We start from the raw sequence: 18,405 nt of genomic DNA on the forward strand, positions 1-18,405 counted from the left end.
AGATACCCTGGGGTTAGATTGACGGAAACAAGGCTGCCAATCGGCACCATCGGCCCCTCCGACCACCACCAACCACTCACTCAACACTGCATTCACCCAGGCTTCCAGGGGTTCCCAAACGGTCTCCCATCCAAGTGCCAACCAGGTCATACCCTGCTTAGCTTCTGTGCTCTGGTACGGGCAGAGCAAAGGTAATATGGCCTGTCAGGGGTGAGAGTCCCCGGTTGTTCTCATGGTTATCTGGGGGTTATGCCCTGAAAGGTTTGGGGCTGTGGACCATTGATTCAGACAGGATCAATGTCCCATGTTCAATAAATAAATATCTCAGATTCTGAGTACTGCTCCCATCTCCGGTTCAGCTCCACCTAAGTTACTGATGATTCTGATGCAAGAAAAATGAGATCAAAAAGGTAATGTAGCTCATGTGGTGCTGACATTGAAAATGGTCTAGAAGGCTACATTATTCAGTTTCTGCTTGGGCTGTTTCCCTCAACATGAAACAAAGTGTTCTTGGAAATCAATGTGCAATGCAGTGTTTCTGAAACAGGGCACTTTCCATCCAGGCATTTCCAAGAACCCTCTCACTGCGGGAAGCCTGACCATAAAATCAATAGAGATGATCATGTTTCTCCTCATCAGTCTACTTTGCCAAATAAATGCAAAATAAAACTGTGTGTGTGTTGCTTTCCAGGCTCATGATGTAGATTTTTGTATTTATCAAATCCTGGCAAATGATTAGTCATTCTGACTGCAAACTATTTTAAATACAATGGTATAAGGAATAAGTAAACGACTACAATATCAACAACAAATATCAATGATGAATAATCAGAACCATGAAATGTCTTTCTACAAAAAGTGTGGCCTGAGGCACATATTGATTAATACTATGTCACAGCAACACCAATAAACAAATTTGCTCTTAATGATCAGCCAGACAAAGTGAATAATCAAAATAAAGCATTGGAAAAAGGGCCTGATGGGAACCTAGCAACATCTCCATGGACACACGAACCGGCGATGTCCCGTTCCCAGCAGAGTTAAAGTGGAACTAAACACTAAAGCAGCCATCTGCTGATAACCTGTGTTATAGAGTATTTTCTCCAGTTCCCAGTCCAGTCTTTTGACATTTTAGCGTAAACTTGATTAATTTGCACTTTTCTGGTCTAATCAGTTCAAAAGCATGTGTGTTTTGTCACTCATGATGGTTAAACTGTAACTGCAATTTGTGTTGTTTGAGGAGCCAATGAGCCGACGTCATGACCCCGCAGTGATCTGATTAGCGTCTCACTCGGAGCCATGCACCTGAGCTCTGTTTTTGGCTAACTTCCTGATGGCCGGTGCAGGGTAAAGACTTCTTCCTGTCCCCATTTTAATGTAAATTGAAAATTAAAAAATATTTCATAAACTGAAGAAAATGTGTTCAGATAGCGGTGGTGCTATTTTACCATTGGTTATTAACATTAGCCTTTAGCTTTAAGGCGAAAACACGGTTTTAAACACAGAAGTCTCCTCCAGTGAAGTGTTTACATCCTGAGTAAAGGTTTTAACATGTTATAAGTAATTGTCTCTGTGCATCAAATCAAATAATAACAGCGCCGCCCAAAAAGTGACTTCCTGTTTCGATCCAGCACGCCAAAATGAAAGGACAAAAGGACACAGCTCATCTCATTGATTAGTTCAGCAGGTACTTGCAACATAACAGGAATATAACTAAATACACTAAATTTAAGTGTTTTGTCTGTTAATAGTTAGGCAGAAAGAAAGTTGAACCAATTAAAAGGCTGAACTAATGAATAAGATGGTGCTTTTATTTTGGTGCGCTGGATCGAAACAGGAAGTCACTTCTTGGGCGGCGTTGCTATGATTTGAAGTTATGTACAGAGTCAGTTACTTATAACTTATTGTCACAGGTTCTTTTTGGACTCAGGAATCTGGAGAGGTCTGAGCCCAGAGTAAAGATGCATGTTTTTTTTTTTTAGGTAATTCCCACCAATAAAAACACCAGTAATAAATAGAATGCTTCTGATTTCCTTAACTAAGTGAAATATTACACAGTGTGGTTTTAGACTAAGAACAACATTTTTTATTTGTCTTTTAATCGACAAGTCCACAGCCAACAACTCATGGAGGAATAAACTGTAATGTGTTTGGAGTTAATTGGTTGTTTTGAAACGTCTGTCCCATTAACCATTTTATCATCATTATAAGGGTGGTTTCCCCTCTTCGGGTCGGTGGGGAGTCCTTGCCTCAAGTGGAGGAGTTCAAGTATCTCGGGGTCTTGTTCACGAGTGAGGGGCGGATGGAGCGTGAGATCGATAGACGGATCGGTGCGGCGTCAGCAGTGATGCGGTCGCTGTATCGGTCTGTCGTGGTGAAGAGGGAGCTGAGTCGGAGGGCAAAGCTCTCGATTTACCGATCGATCTACGTTCCCACCCTCACCTATGGTCATGAGATTTGGGTAATGACCGAAAGGACAAGATCGCGAATACAAGCGGCCGAAATGAGTTTCCTTCGCAGGGTGGCTGGGCGCACCCTCCGAGATCGGGTGAGGAGCTCAGTTACCCGGGAGGAGCTCGGAGTAGAGTCGCTGCTCCTTCACGTCGAAAGGAGCCAGCTGAGGTGGCTCGGGCATCTGTTTCGGATGCCTCCTGGTCGCCTCCCGCGGGAGGTGTTCCAGGCATGTCCTAGTGGGACAAGGCCTCGTGGAAGACCCAGGACACGGTGGTGGGACTATGTCTCCGAGCTGGCCTGGTGTCGCCTCGGGGTCCCCCCAGAACAGCTGGAGGAGGTGTGTGAGGATCGGGAAGTTTGGGCATCTCTGCTGAGACTGCTGCCCCCGCGACCCGGCCCCGGATAAAGCGGAAGAAAATGGATGGATGGATGGTATAAGGGTCAATTTTTTACTGCAGCTTAATTTTATTTTAATTGATTGAATTTGACTTTATCTTATTGCCTTGTATTGTTTATTGATGTGCTGCTCTTTTTTGTGGGCTTGTATTTTCTTTATTCTTATTTGCACTGTGAAGCAATTGTTTGTCAGAAAAAAATGCCATAGAAATAAAGATTAGGATTATTAACAGTGAAAAGGATGAGTAAATGTTATGTTACAGTTGACATCGAATCAAAGTCATTATACTCATACTTAAGCACATATTTTAGCTACTCTGTAAAATATATGTTCCTCTAAAAAACATGGGTAAATAAGTAGCAGCCAGAAAGGGGTAAGTCTCTGTGACACTAAAGGAAGTCAAAAAGCACATTTCTTTTCAAACTGATGAATAGCATCATTATTATGTGGTATGTGGTTGTCCATACTGTGCTGTCTATGCGGCTGAAGTAAATTTAGTTCCTCGTGACTCCAACATTAGTGAGCCATAAGAAGCGCAGATCTTTTTATAGGCTGAACGCAAAGTGGTCGCTGCGCTGCTGTCTCATCCGGGAATAGATGTATCTCTCTGCACACGAGCCACACGGCGCACATGGACCATGAAACAACAACAAGAAGCCCTTTGTGATATGGAACATAAACATAAACCTGTCTGGAGTTTAAAACACAGCACAGCTCAGCTCATTTGAGCGTGAATAATTATGTCTGCGCAAGAAGCTTCACAGTGACCTCAATTGGCTAAGAGAGTGACATAATTTCATGGATGCTTGTAAATCAATAGTAGTTGTAAAGGTGAATTGGTGTCTTCAGTAAATTAATTGTTTTTGATTGAAGGCCGATAACTGCAGAGTTATTTCAATGAATCTTGAGTATTCATTCCGTACACAAAACACATATAGACCACTGTATTCTTTTAGATAGATTGCAACATACAGTTGGTCTCTCTGGATCTGTTTTTAACTGGTTTAAAAAAAATAGTATAGGGGAACACTCATCTATGAGATATAAAATGGATTGTGGTGTTCCCCAAGGGTCTATTTTAGGTCCCACCCTTTTCATCAGGAGCGGTGTTAACTTTCACAGTTATGCTGATGATACCCAGCTGTGTATTGCCGTGTCTCCTGATGACATAAGTCCACTCGACATTCTTTTTAACTGCATTTCAGAAATTAAGTCCTGGATGGCAGTTAATTAATTTAACTATTGGTTCTGAAGCTCAGAGAGAGAGGCTCACGGCTTGGCTCCAAAGTTATTCGCTAAATTCTTCTGAAAAAGTACAAAGTGTTTGTGCTTTGTTTGATAATGAGCTTAGTTTTGAGCCACACATCAAGTCGGTCACAAAAACAGATTTTTATCACCTAAAAAACATTGCCAGAGTCAGACCATTTCTCTCTCTACCCAGTGCAGAGATTTTGATACATGCGTTTACCACCAACCGTATTGATTATTGTGATTCTATAGCTATAGCTTTCTTCCAGTGTTGTTTTGTTTCAAATCGTTTTGTTGTGAAGCACTTTGCGCTGCATGGTGAATGTATGAAAAGTGCATAAATAAAGTTTGATTGATTGATTGACTGATGACATACTTTTTGTGAATTAAAGGTAATCCACCAGCTCAACTCAAGCATGAAACCACTTAAGATTAGAACATACTGGTGTGTTTGTGCTCACACTGCTGATCAGGTTCAATGTTTGTACATTCTTCTATTGGCTATTTCTAATGAACACAACAAACTGGGCCCTGCCTGTTCGGGGAGTGACATCACCGTATTGTACCAAAACCTGCAGTCCAAAGTCCAGTCAAGTGCTTCCCTGAAGGCTTATGTTAATATACAACTACAAGTGACTGTAGCCTTGGTTTGTTATCCATTTAAGGCTAATAAAGCTTTCACAGAGTTTATTTTTAGAGTAAAGAATGTAAAATATTGCACCTGCTTTAACCACCACTCAAATATAAGAGTAATTCAATAAATCATCAATCAGTCGTGTTTACTATGTTCTGGTCTGTTTGCACAGTTTTTTTTTTAAGTTGATTTGTTTGCTGTAGTAATGCAGCACAGTCATAGAGAGTGAGCGAGTGGACATCTGAACATGCATGGATCGGATTTTGACGGTAAATGACCTAAGCCGGGAGTGACACACACAAAGAAACACAGTCGAGCACCACCTCCTGATATCAGCACGTGGGAGTGTTTGTGTGATTTAGACAGAGATATGCAGGATTAACATTCATGAATGAAACAAAACAGCTTCAGGTATGTTTTGGATGAGGGGAACAGCAATATCATAAAGTGAAAGCTCAAAATGCCAGTTCAGAAGAATATGAACCCTTAAAGATTTGTTATCTAATTACAAGCAGAGCTAACGATACCTAACAATGCAGCAGTGTTTAGCAAAATAAAACTTGCAATATGGCCAAAAACTGCCATGGGTTATTATGCCAGGAGGTTCCACTTGGTCCCTGAAAGGTGTGCAGTATTTAATTGATTAAAATCTAAAACACATAAAAAAGAATAATTCGACTCATGGGTAGATTAGTATTGATTGCAAACTGGAAGGCAAATGGAAGTCCCTCTGCACAAAGGCTCACTGTTGCTCATGTGAGTCACACGAGGAGCCCGAGGTTAAAGCTCTCTGTGCGCCTGGGATCCACCTGCTCCGCTCTGCACGTGCACCGCTGTCACATGCACATTATTGCTTTACACAATTAAGGTCCAACGTCTTTGCTGCCCCACAAACAAAGCCCACTACTGTCCGAGCTCATTAGGGATTGACATTTATGACAATCAATACGTACAAAATCACTTTTATTCAACTCCTTCTCAATAGCACACATGCACGCCTTTATGCTGCACATCTCTGTCCTTTTCCCCGACGTGGTCTCCATCAGTGAAGCGCCAGAGCTGAGGAAATGGATGGTGCAGCTATTTTTAGAAGCAGGGAAGGAGGGCAGAGCAAAAAGTAAGCTACGGAGAGAGGGAGGGAGGGATGAGTGTAGAAGATAAATCTGCCTTCGCTCGCTGCCTCTGGCCAGAGACGCAACGCAGACAACAGGAAAGCATCTCCACCTCTGGACTGATCACAAAACAACACAGACCTCCCTGGACAATACGCGTCTGCCAGCAGGTGAGCCTTGATGACTGGTAATGATTGAATAGACTTGTGTAGTGATGCTGAGCCGTTTTTTTGTACACTCAAGGTGGGAGCTAAATATAGCAATATGTGCGTACACTGAAACTGGGTGAGGCTGGTATTTTGGGGTTTTGGGTATGCACTATTTTTGGCACCAAGGACGCCATACCAAAATATACGCTCAGGGCTAGAACAATACGCGGCACGGAGCAAAACATAGGCTGGGGACATTCTGTGGCTTTTACACGTCTGGGCTGAGCACTCGTGCCTTTCTATTTCTGCTGCGTCTTGGCCAAAAACAGATCGGGGAAGGTTGTATTTTGGGGCTTGTTTACACTTGCCAGTCCAAAGTAAATAAGGATGGTGTGTATGAGTTGAACTAATATCAAGCTGCACACAGTAACAAGGTGTGATGAATGCAGTCGAGGCAAGATGATTTTAATAAATGTCTGAAATCCTAATCTAGCATGTCTCGCATGCCCGAAGAACTGTTACGTAAAATTCGAAAACACATGAGATTGCATAACTGCGAACCTACTGTATATTACCAGTGTCGCTAATGAAAAAGACCTGGAATCACAATGTAAACAGATCCAGCCACAAAACGTCACACTGTATGTGCTCTTTCCAAGTGTGGATAGAAAATGGATTAATAAGTAAATTAATAAGCAAACACATACTGTAATCTAATTAAATGTCAAGATTAATGGAGGGGTTGACATGTAAGGGCATCACAAAAAATGCCATCAATTACACCAAGGCTTAAACTTGGGCTAAACCAGGGTCTCAACCAGGACTAAACCCTGATTCTTCAATATGAGAGAGTAACTAAGGAATGTTCTGCCCAGCAAATCCCTACTTAACCGTTCATCTACCCCTTTTAGACATGCGGCCGCGGCCCCGACTGCCCTCGAAGCGGACCCCCCTCCTGCCCACCATCAGAGAGGGCTCAGAGGAGACAGTGAGAGAGATGAACGACGCCAACACCCTCTACAGCAGCCTCCACCGTCCCGTCAGCTCCTCCGACGACTACTTCCTGTCCATCTGCCACTTGGCCCACCCCACATTCCCAACCCGGGACAGCGCATCTCACGGCAACCACGCACAGGACGGCAAGCTCGGTTGCTACGGACACTCTGACCCCTTGGAGCATCTTTACGGGCACCCCGGCGGCAGTCTCAAATATGGGACAAAGTACGCCAGATCCAACGAGAGGAAGAGGGCGCACAGCATCCCCAACGCTTCCAATCCAGACCTGACCCCGCAGCGCAAAAGCAGCTGTCCCGAGTTGCACAGCGGCGTGCCTCCGAATGGGTGCGCACCACAGACGGACATTGCGGTGGTGATGGGGGAGGAGGAGAGGCAGGGTCCAGGAAGCATGAAGCCGTCGCTCATTTCCCAGTGGATCTCGGATTGTAGGTCGGCGTGGAGGGAGGCGCGCGCACGAGCCTGTATGCTGCCCGCCATCGCTGAAATATAGAGCATTGTCAAAACAAGAGACTCCAAAATATGGCAGAGCAGCACAGGGTTTTAATAACATTGAGAAAAGAAACTGAATATCAGCATTGTCAATTATCGCAAAACAAAAATCTGTCGCATTCAGTACCTATAACAGCCTACACGCTATCGAATTTACAAAGGTTTCGCTGGCTTTTCATTGTGTTGTTGACTCGTCGGTACATTTTTGTAGCGTTAAAGCCACATTGCGGAACATTCCAGGCTCTACTGTATGTTGCCATGTCACAAGAAGAACTGAACTGCTGTGAAACTCAAGACAAAAACAAACCTTCTCCCCAAACGCGCTCCTCACAATGAAAATAGCCTAATGTATGTAAAGTTAAACATCTCCATGGAGACGAGCTGGTGATGTCGCGCTCCCTGAAAAGTAAAGAGTAATGCTGCGTTCCAGGCAACAGGTAACTGGTATCTTTCCCACTTGAAAATTAGGACTTACGACCTCAGAGCGTTCCAGGTGAATAAACTCGCATGTAAAAAAAACGGCTAATGCGACAACAGTTAGCTCATAAGATGCTAACGTTGAATGAAAGTTTCTCCAAACCACCAATCTCATTAAAAACATTAACGTTAACTTAATGTTATGTCGAAAGCTGCGACCAAAAGTAACTTTCATATCACTGATCCGGCGCACCTCCACTGAGGCCCGCCATTACGGTCTTCATCTCAGCAGTCTTGAGGTTTCCAAGTTTCCAAGTTGTAATTACCAATTCGAGCAGCATTCCAAGGCATTTTTCCAAGTGGGAGCTGGGAAATTTACCAGTTACCGGTTGCCTGGAACGCACCACAATAAGATCTCAGGTGAGGTGAGCCCATCCAGACAAAGACACATGTTTCTTTTTTGGTTCAATTAAAACCCCCAAAAGAAACACTTGCATTTCATTTCTACATTTAAATGTTCCTCAGAGTGGCTTTAACATAAACACTGAACAGATTGTGAAACGAGAGGCTGCCTGATAGACATACTTCTCAGATCTTGATGTTGAAACCATCCAGTTAATATAAATGTTCCAAAAACACATTCTCAGACTCCAGAGCGACCCTGTGTGTCTCAATGTAAAGCACACTCCTTGTACATGTGTTAAAATGCAGATGATTATGTACAAATATTGCGATCTCTGTGTCCGTGTTGACGCCTATACACTTGATGTGACGAAGCTCTTTTATATCTTCAAGTGTTTTGTGAATTAATGAATAAACGCGTTTGATACTTTACTGGTCTGTCTTCATGCTAGATTTCGCCCATCGAAGCTCAGCTCCGCTGTGCTGGCCCCATATGTGATGCGGTTTCTATGGTAACTCGTGGGATCCTACTCGGCAAATGTGCGGAGGCAAACGGCGATGACTCGCTTCAAAACAAACCAGGAGAAACCCGTCTGTCAGTGCCAAAGCCTCATAATCTGTCATAAAATCACCCACTTCTGCTTTTTCCACTTCTGAACAAAGGTTTTAATCTCTTTACCCCTACCTGAACTGAGCAGGTTTTCTCCAGTTTGGCTTTACTCAAACCTAAAAGCCTCTGGAAAAAAGGGTCATAATAGAAACAAAAATTGAATGAAAACAAGAATGAAAATGCAACAAAAGAGCGACAAAAAAAGGGATTAAAAAGTGACAAAAACGTGACACAAAACACAACAGAAAAGCAAAAGAAAAGTGGTAGAAGAGCGTAAATAATATGGGGAAAAAGTGACAAAAAATGGTGACAGGAACACAGCAAAAAAGCTACAAAAGAGCAACATAAAAGAGACAAAAAAGGAATAAAAAGTGGCAAAAATGTGACACAAAAGTGACAAAAATGTGTGACGTAAACGCAAAAAAGAAGTGAAGACAACACGGCAAAAACGCAGGGAAAAAGATTTGTTTGTATTAGTTTTGCAGGTCTTAGCTTTCAAATGAGGCGTTAGCCTTTTAGATTTGGGTAAAGCTGAAGTGGAGCAAATGCACTCGGTTAAGGCCGGAGTTAAAAGTAGTCATAGTCTTGTCATAATCTGCTGGTTTTCGGGTGACAATACAATAATCTCAATTAATTTGGGCCTGAACAAATTACTGTGTAAACTGCTGATGTGCAGATGTTCTTGGTGACAAGACTTATTCACTAAGGATCTGTTTTGTCTTTTAACTTATTGATAATTCACAAGGAAATCCAACATAACAAACAAATATAGGACCTACGGGGGGAAATAGCTTCTACTCTCATCCGAAAACATTACAGCATTTAATCTGAAAACAAGAAGATGGATAAATAAATAAGTGTCATGTGTCAAAAATGGCCAAGTGTTGACACACTAGATTGCAGTTTCATATGTGGCCACAAGATGGAGCCCGCTTTACAACAAGGTTTCATTATCACCTCATTCTATCCCAGAAATTTACATAACCAACCACCTCATCGCCTCTTTTATAACATCAAAGATCCTCTAAAGGGGATTTGTGTTTTAAAGGGATGTTGTGATTGAGAGTTCTTCGTCACAGATTTTGACATCTGTCATCACAGGCACAACAAGAAATACTGTATACAGTATTTTTGTGTATAGGTCAACCATATCTACGACATCAGGTCTGACTATATTGGTTTAACCTCTTTACCCCGGCCTTAACCAAGCGCATTTTCTCCACTTCAGCTTCAAAAAAAGGTTGCAGCCTATAGGCCAGAGTAGCACCTCATTTGAAAGCTACATCTACATTGATCTAAATTGTTATTTTTCCTCGCATTGTTGACGTCACTTTTATTTACTTTTTCATCATCACTTTTTGCCACTTTTTGACGCTCTTTTGTTGCATTTACATCACATTTTTGTTGCTCTTTTTTCACCTTTTCATTGCTTTTTTGTCAAATTTTTCATTCATCATTTTGTCATTTTCCCTCTCCTTCTTGTCACTGGGTCTGACGCTTTTTTCAAGAAGCTTTTAGATCTGGATAAAACCAAACTGGGGAAAATGTGGTCGGTTAAGGTGGGGGTTAAGAGGTTAATCACGTGTTAAATACGGGATAGTTCCGACCATGACATTATAGCCAACATGTCACTTTCAAATTAATATAGGGGTTTGATAAAGCGGTTGGTCATAGTTGAATATACTACAGAAAGTATCAAGATTCCCGGTTAAACAAACTGTTTGTGACCTGTGTAGAGAAAAGCACAAAGCTTGGTTGTGGATTACATCTTCAGCCGACGCTTGTGTTTCCTAAGAATGCACTCTTTTTTCAATGTGTAGGATAAAATTTGGCAAAGCATTAAGATACAATTTAGTCATGTTTTTGTTTGTTGTATTACCCCTGAAAAATAAATATCCTAAAAAGAAGTTGCCACTGTGTAACACACGATTTTTGACATGTTATTGTAAAAAGTAAACCATGGACTGTGTTTCGTTACATTTAGTATTTACAGAAAAGGGCCAAAGGAAGACAGAAGTGAAACTGGAAAGAAAAAAGTCTAAATGTGCATTGGATGATAAAGGGAATTGGTCAGGAAATGATGAAGCAAAGGGAAGGCCAAGAAGATGATTGTATATGAAAGTGAAAATAAGTCTGATGTTTGAGATATTACTGTAAGACCTCTGATTTTCAAGTAAAATGAACAATAAGCCCTTTTCATGAGTCAGCATGCTTCCGCGTTTTTGTTGAAGCGCAATCATGTTTCCGGTTTCTTGTTTTAGCCTGTTGAGAGAGTCCAGCATCTAGAAATCAATGCACCGAACATGAAGTTTTATTGGGATAATCACTTAGCGAACGTCTGTCTAAAAAGTACGGTGTTTTTGTCCACAGCTGTTTTGTCATCAGTAACTTCAAATGGAGTAACCCGTAGACTTTTTGTGTGGAAAAATAGTCAAAGGCTACACTCTTAAAGGCCTGTGGTTGTTTGGAGTCAGTACTAGGATAATGACGATGTTCTACAGTGCCCTCTTTGAGAGCCGTCTAAGACTTGGCATTGCTGTCTGGTTCTGAGTGCTCTCTGTAAAGGTCAGGGTCAAGTTTATTTCTATAGCACATATACTACAACCACAGTGGAGAATATAAAGTCACGCCGTACTGCCACCGTTTGTGGCACTTCTCACCTGTATGTCATTTTGAAGTAGAATGTTGTACACTGTTTTAATGCATCTCTGTCCTGTCTTATGGAGAACTGTGGATGTGACCTGTGTGCTGTGTGTGCAGACGACCAACGGCACTGTAGCCTAAGACAAATTCCCCTTTATAAATTTATCAAATTAAGATATCTTATCAAACCATACGAGAACTAAAAACTAACAGCCAGTGTGCATGCTCGTGATACTGCACCGGGGGAACAGGGCATCTAACTGCGTTTCAGTCATTAAACACGCCGTTCAACTCTCTTTGCAGATTTATACTTAAATGTCCATATCGAACACATCATTGTGAATTATTTGGAAAACTTAATTGGTTGAAACCATGCAATAGACGTCAATATCATTGGATTTTACTTATAATTAAATGCATTTATTTTGATTCCCCCCTGTATTTAAAACAACTGCTAACTCCTGCAACATTTTCATACTCTTTGAGAAGAACTCAGTGCATTTCATTTGTTGTGCCCTTAATCTACAAAGAGATTGGAATAGAGCGTGGAATAGGCTACCCGTCTCGATAAGATCCATAACATCTTTCACTAGGCTTAGAGCATCTTTATTTATCTATCTTAAGACTCCTTGTCTCTGTTTTAAATAGCTTCTTTTTATTTTTTATTTTTGTTATTTTATTTTTTTTATTATTATTGTTTTTTGTTGCTGTTATTTTATCTTAATCTTCTTGTAATTGTTATCTTCATTTTATTTTATAATATTTATACCGTACGCAAGCCCTAGCAAATGGTCCTTGTTAGTAAGGACTACCTGCTATAATGTTATTATCTGGATTGGAGGGAGGAGGGTGGTTGATGGAGCATTTCTGTTTGTCTTGTCTTCTCTGTGTCATGTTAGTTGGAATTGTGTTGAGTAACTGTTTTGTTGTTGTTTCTCCTATGATTGTTTTGTTTGTTTTGTTGCTTGTAAACGGTGCACACTGCTGTTAGTGCCATTTCTGTGTTCTGTCTGACTGTTTTGTGGACTCCCTCGAAAATGAGATGCTACAACTCAAGGGGCTTTCCATTAATAAACAATATAAACAATATGTGACTTTTGTTGTTATGGCAGCCATTTTGCATACCGAAGGAGAATTATGCAGTACTAACATGTAACAATATCTCTACTCAGGGTATAAATGAAAGACAACTGATTGACAGTGGCATTTTTATTTACTTGTAATCATTGCTCAAGAAGAAAACAGTAAAAACACGGCCCCAGAGACACACGTTTATGTGAAGAAACCAGTGAGTCAGTGTATAAGCTGCTCATGATGCTAGCATGCTACCAGTTAGCATTTAGCTTCAACAGCTCAGCTCTGACCTCTCCAAGATAAAGCCCTGAACCCCACTCCAAACATCTAGCCTTGGATACAACATGTGACAGAGGTCAGAGCTGAGCTTTTACTGTAGTATTAGTATTTCCTCAGTGTTCATAGATGTGAGCCACACGTGTTTATCCTATGAACAGTTGCTAACCAGTAGCATGCTAACATCTTGAGCAGCTTAAACTCTGACTCAAACTGAGACTGTTGACAAACTGTAAAAATCACAGAGAAAGGTTCTGTTTCCTCTTTGATGTGTTAATTTAGTCTGAGGAGTGAAACAGATCTTTAATAAATCCTGCTGTAGCTCGACACTCAGAGCTGCTACGTCTGTGCCACATTTGTCGTTTATATCACATAAAGGTGCGTCTCTGTGTTTTAACCGTTATCTTGAGCAATGATTACGAGTAAATAAAATGCCACTGTCAATCAGTTGTCTTTCATTTTCATCCTGAGTAGAGTTATTGTTACATGTTAGTACTGCATAATTCTACTTCGGTATTCAAAATGGCGGCCAGAACTATGTGTGATGTCATTGGATACGCATGTATAACTATTAGCCGTATCATTGTATCAAAATATATTTAAATGTAACCAATGTTACTATTGGGACAGTAATAGTCCTCCTGTTCCCGTCTATGAAAATGAGATTATTTATTAATTATGAAAGTAGCACAGTGTAGATCAGTGACTCTCAAACTGTGGTGGTACTAAGTCCGTACTCAGCGTCAGCTATACTTTTTGACTTTATTCATTTAGAGATATTTTCATTTATGCTGGAGTAATGCATTTACAGTAAGTAAGGCCATTTTTCTTACATAGACTTGGCTTGTCCCGTGTTTAGGCTTGTATTAGTGAGACTTTTTTTGACTCATCCTGATTTGACTGATTTTGGCCTGGGGACTTGGTGTGAAAAGTTTGAGAAGCTCTCGTGTATTGTTTATTTTTGTGTGCCACAAACATAATTGAAGATGCTACACACAGCGATATTAAAAAAGTGCATCGGCTTTAGTTTGCAGCATCTACTCTTTCTCCATAAATTTACAATAACAGTAAAACATAATACCATTTCCAAATCACTCATTGTGCAATCGGACAACTTCAATTTCCACTGAAAGCCCCCAAGAAACAAGAAGTGTGACTGAAACGACACAAAAGGAAGTGTGACATCAGTCCATGCACTTTTCACTGTTTCCTTTGGTTTAAGAGAAATACTCAGAAGCGGAGGGACATTCCCCTCTAAAGCCTGTATTAGCCCCCACACAGATAAATAGCCTAATGTAACTTTCCACTGCAATCTGCGACCCTTCACCCACACCACCCTGGGACCACAACCTACGTACATCCTATATAGTTCTTATATGGGTACATTTAGAACTCCATTAAGATTCAAAGAGAAGGAAGTATAAAATATTCAAGCTAAGTGCACTCTGCCAATGTCAAAACGGAGCGTAGTGGAGAAAGCTCTGCAAGTCAACAAACCACTGTGCTATAGCAGGGTGTTAAAATACTATTCAAAAATCAAGCACTTCTTTTCATCCTGTTTCTGACCACATCACCACAAGTGTATGAAAACTGTCACAATGTGCAAAAGCCACCCGTGTCTCAAAGTTTCCTCTGCTCTTTAAAGTTCACAGGTTTTTGGGTTCACAATATTGAGGTGTCACAATACCAAACGTTAAATGTAGGATTCCATATTATTTAGAGTTCAATACTCATGACCTTTGAATAGTTTGTAGTTCCTCTAAAAAACTGACCCAGTTTTTTTTCATATTTTATTGGGGGGGGAAAAAACGGACCCTAGTTTTTTATATTTCATTTCTTACCCGTTATTTTGTACTGAAGACCCAATCTCAGAGTCACAGTATGTGGCAGGTCGATGAGGTCTCTAAGAAGCTGCAATAAATACACAATATGTTGGATACTGATCACTGAAATTGAACCTGGTTTACTTGTTAAGGGAAGTGGAACCTTCTTATTCTAAATTAAACAAATAAGGAAACGGATGTGAATATTGCTGCTTCTGCTTATTGGTATTTTTTGTGAAATTTGTCTGAGAAACAATCAGAAAAAAATAACTTAATTAGCCTACGTTGGTTGATATTAGTATGAATATGAAAGAACACCTTCCTGGGGAAACAACAAAGTATCTAAAACCCTTTTTATTAATATCCCACACTGTACCATTACCAGCTCTGGAAACAGACAATAGGCTTTTCCGTGCTGTGCATGAGATCGAGGTGTTAACCACGGCCCCTGCACAGTAGACAATACTAATGCTTCAGACTCCTACACTACAGTCCTCACACTACTGTCACAGTGTTGAAAATATACACTAATAACCTAATAGCAAAGTGAGACATCAGTGCCTCTGTGTACACCCTGAGGAAGGAACACTTTGAGGAGAAACATACTGGTGTGTTTTTATCATAATACGGCTGTGCACAAATACAGGCCTTTGATCTAACCGTCAAGAGTTTGCCTTGGAGTTTGTCGGCGATCTGATCACTGCGGGGAAGTGCTTTCACAAAAATTCTCAGCTTTAATCAAATGACTCAATAATTGAAAACTGTGTAATTTGCTTTCAAAGAACTTTTCCTCATAGTGATGGCAGGTCGTTCCTATTCGGGCCAAAGCCATAGTTTAGTTGTTTTTTGGTTTATTTATTTAAAAGTGTTTATTTATTTAAAAGTACAATGCATCAAATGTTGCCATTTGATGCATTGTACCAGAGTCAGCCTGAGGCTGATTTACATCTGCAGTCCCCGGCAGGGAACAGACAACCCATAACAAAACAAGGCAATGATAGTCAGACTAAGAACAGGTTTTCTTTATTTCTCTGATACGTCATATCAAATGGTCACATTTATATAGTGCCTTTCTACCTGCTTTAGGCACGCAAAGTGCTGAACATCACATTCACATTCTCATTCATACAGTGATTACAAGACAACCCACTCTACTACTGTACCACTGTCGCCCCTGTGTAATATAGGGATTTTGCTGAGTGTTCTTGAGAGCTATGACAAGTGAATTTCTCCATTGTGAGATCAATAAAGTCCAATCTTATCTTATGTTATATATACTTCAAATATTTAAACAACCACTATTCAATGTATCACTTATTTGACCAAACAATAGAAGGAGAGGGGTGAGTGTGCAGCTTTCACTTTGCAGCGTCTTACAGTTTCACTTTCCAGTTTCAGAGAAGTTTCCCTTCTCTAAGCCATGATGCAGTGCCTCTAAAATAGTATAAAAGACAGAATCCAGAATCCAGATCTCCACAGACCCACCTGCCTCACACCTCAGCCTCTCCAGCTCCTCCAGCCTCTCCAGCTCCTCCTGTCGCTGTTGCCTCTGTCAACATGATCCACCGCAACATCATCCAAGTCCTGCTGGTCGTCACCGCTTTGGCTTTCATCTGCAATGCACAACGTGAGCTTTTTAAGAAAGATTTCAATCAAATAGATTTTCATTTTCCAATACAAGGTGTCTTATCATGTATTGTTTATGTTTCAGGTAACCAGTCCGGACAGCAGTGTTACTGTGCCTCTTTCACATCCATTGTGGATAAAAAGGAAAACATCTTAGACATTCAGATCTACCCTCAAACTGATTTCTGCAACCAAGTTGAGATTGTGTAAGTTGCTGTAATTGCTGTAGCATGATTATTAACATAATATTGCCACAATGGAGCAATGGACATGGCATTTTCTCACAATGATCTTCGGAATTGATGAAAATATTCAAAAACATTTGCGTGGTGCCATAAGATTAGGTTTGTTGGCCCAATACTTCCCAAAATAATGAAACATTTGGATATTTTCTGCTTTATTTCAATAACTGTATCTCTCCCATAAAGCTAACTTCTGCCCTGTTCTCCACCTGATATTATTAGGGCATAATCATTCACTTACCTAAATATCTTTATCCCCTACAGAATCAGAAACAAGAACGGTGGCCGCTACTGCCTGAACCCAAACCTGCCAGTTGCCAAGAAACTTCTGGCTAAATTCATCCAGTAAGTCCCACATCACTTTACTGTATGCTGTAAATGAACCAAAGTGATATACAGTATGCTATAAATTGAACATTTTTCTATTTTTTACTTTCTCCATCCAGAGCCAGAAACTAGGCAACATTTAAATCCTCAAAACCAACTGTTCAGATGCTGTGATGCAAATCGGCTACCTGCAGCTCATGTGCCTTCACCTGGAGTTACAAGGAGTGTAAAGTGTAAATGAAGAAAGAGATGCTGAGGCAAAGATAGTTGCATCTAACACACTGCAGGTCCTTTGTGTTGTCTTAATTTAATTCATGTTTCAATGTTTTGTTTTTGTTTTTTGTATTTTGTTTTTGTTTACGATTATTTCCGTTCATGGGTCGACTGTTGTACAATTTTGTTATTTCTACATATAATTTTGTAATAAAATTCTCTAAATGTATACAGTATTTTGTCTGTTTCATTCATTATTAAGTCAACACTTGGTTGATATTAGTATGAATATGAAAGAACATTCTCTTGAGGAAACAATCAAGTATCTAAAACCCTTTTTATCAATATCCCACACTGTACAATTACCAGCTCTGGAAACATATAACATTAGGCTCTTTCCGTGCTGTGCATGAGATCATGCTTCAGACTCCTACACTACAGTCCTAACAGTACTGTCACAGTGTTGAAAATATACACTAACAACCTCTGTGTGCACCCTGAGGAAGGCTCACTTTGTTTTTTAGAATATGGCTGTGTACAATTACAGGCCTTTTAACCTAACCGTCAAGAGTGCCTTGGAGTTTGTCTGCGATATGTCCACTGGGGAAAATGTGTTTTTCACTAAAATCCTCAGCTTTAATTAAATGACTCAATACAGGAAAACTGTGTAATTTACTTTCAAATACATTTTCCTCAAAGTGATGGCAGGTAAAGAGATTTCCTTTTCGGGCCAAAGCCACAGTCAGACTGAAAACAGGTTTTCTTTATTTCTTTGATACAGTACGTCATATAATACAGTGATTTTATGAGTGTTCGTGAGAACTGTAGCGAGTGAATTTCTCCATTGTGAGATCAATAAACTCCAATTTTCTTATTTATTGACGTCATGGCGATGTGTAAACAAGCAGCAACCTCCCTCTCTCTTGGTACAGCTGCCTTTTTTGCCTTTTTCTGCAACAGCATTTGTGGTTTCTGTGTTCCACATTGTTTTGCTGGATGCTTTTGTACGTCTTTGCCATGTTTTTGTGGGATTTGTCGGATATTTTTACTATGAGGCCAAAATATGTCCTGAAGATGGAAGCTTTTTAAAAGTAAACAAACAGCTAGCTTATGAGCTAAAGACCTTTACCTACAAATTTCTTCTTCAGAAACACTGAAGAGACACGAAGAGACCTCCACACCTGCAGCACAGTGGAGGTGTCACAGGAGGCGCGACAGGAGGCCCGCCAGGAAACAAGGAAGAGACAAACGA

At 40.6% G+C, this 18,405-nt stretch overlaps 2 protein-coding genes across 2 annotated transcripts; both read left to right on the forward strand.

Moving 5' to 3' along the window:
- Positions 1–5,855: 5,855 nt before the first annotated feature.
- On the forward strand, positions 5,856–8,083 carry LOC306963624 (uncharacterized protein). Its single transcript, XM_079557203.1, has 2 exons — positions 5,856–6,015; positions 6,906–8,083. The coding sequence occupies exon 2, from the start codon at positions 6,908–6,910 to the stop codon at positions 7,499–7,501; it is 594 nt and encodes a 197-aa protein (XP_079413329.1). The 5' UTR covers positions 5,856–6,015; positions 6,906–6,907; the 3' UTR covers positions 7,502–8,083.
- A 7,975-nt stretch (positions 8,084–16,058) lies between these two features.
- LOC306963486 (alveolar macrophage chemotactic factor-like) lies at positions 16,059–16,962 on the forward strand (the record flags this gene model as incomplete). Its single annotated transcript, XM_079557057.1, has 3 exons — positions 16,059–16,372; positions 16,457–16,577; positions 16,878–16,962. The coding sequence occupies exons 1-3, from the start codon at positions 16,303–16,305 to the stop codon at positions 16,960–16,962; spliced, it is 276 nt and encodes a 91-aa protein (XP_079413183.1). The 5' UTR covers positions 16,059–16,302.
- Between the last annotated feature and the right edge of the window lie 1,443 nt (positions 16,963–18,405).

This window comes from Gobius niger (assembly GCF_951799975.1).
Source record: "Gobius niger genome assembly, chromosome: 5".
In the NCBI taxonomy this organism is placed as follows: Eukaryota; Metazoa; Chordata; class Actinopteri; order Gobiiformes; family Gobiidae; genus Gobius; species Gobius niger.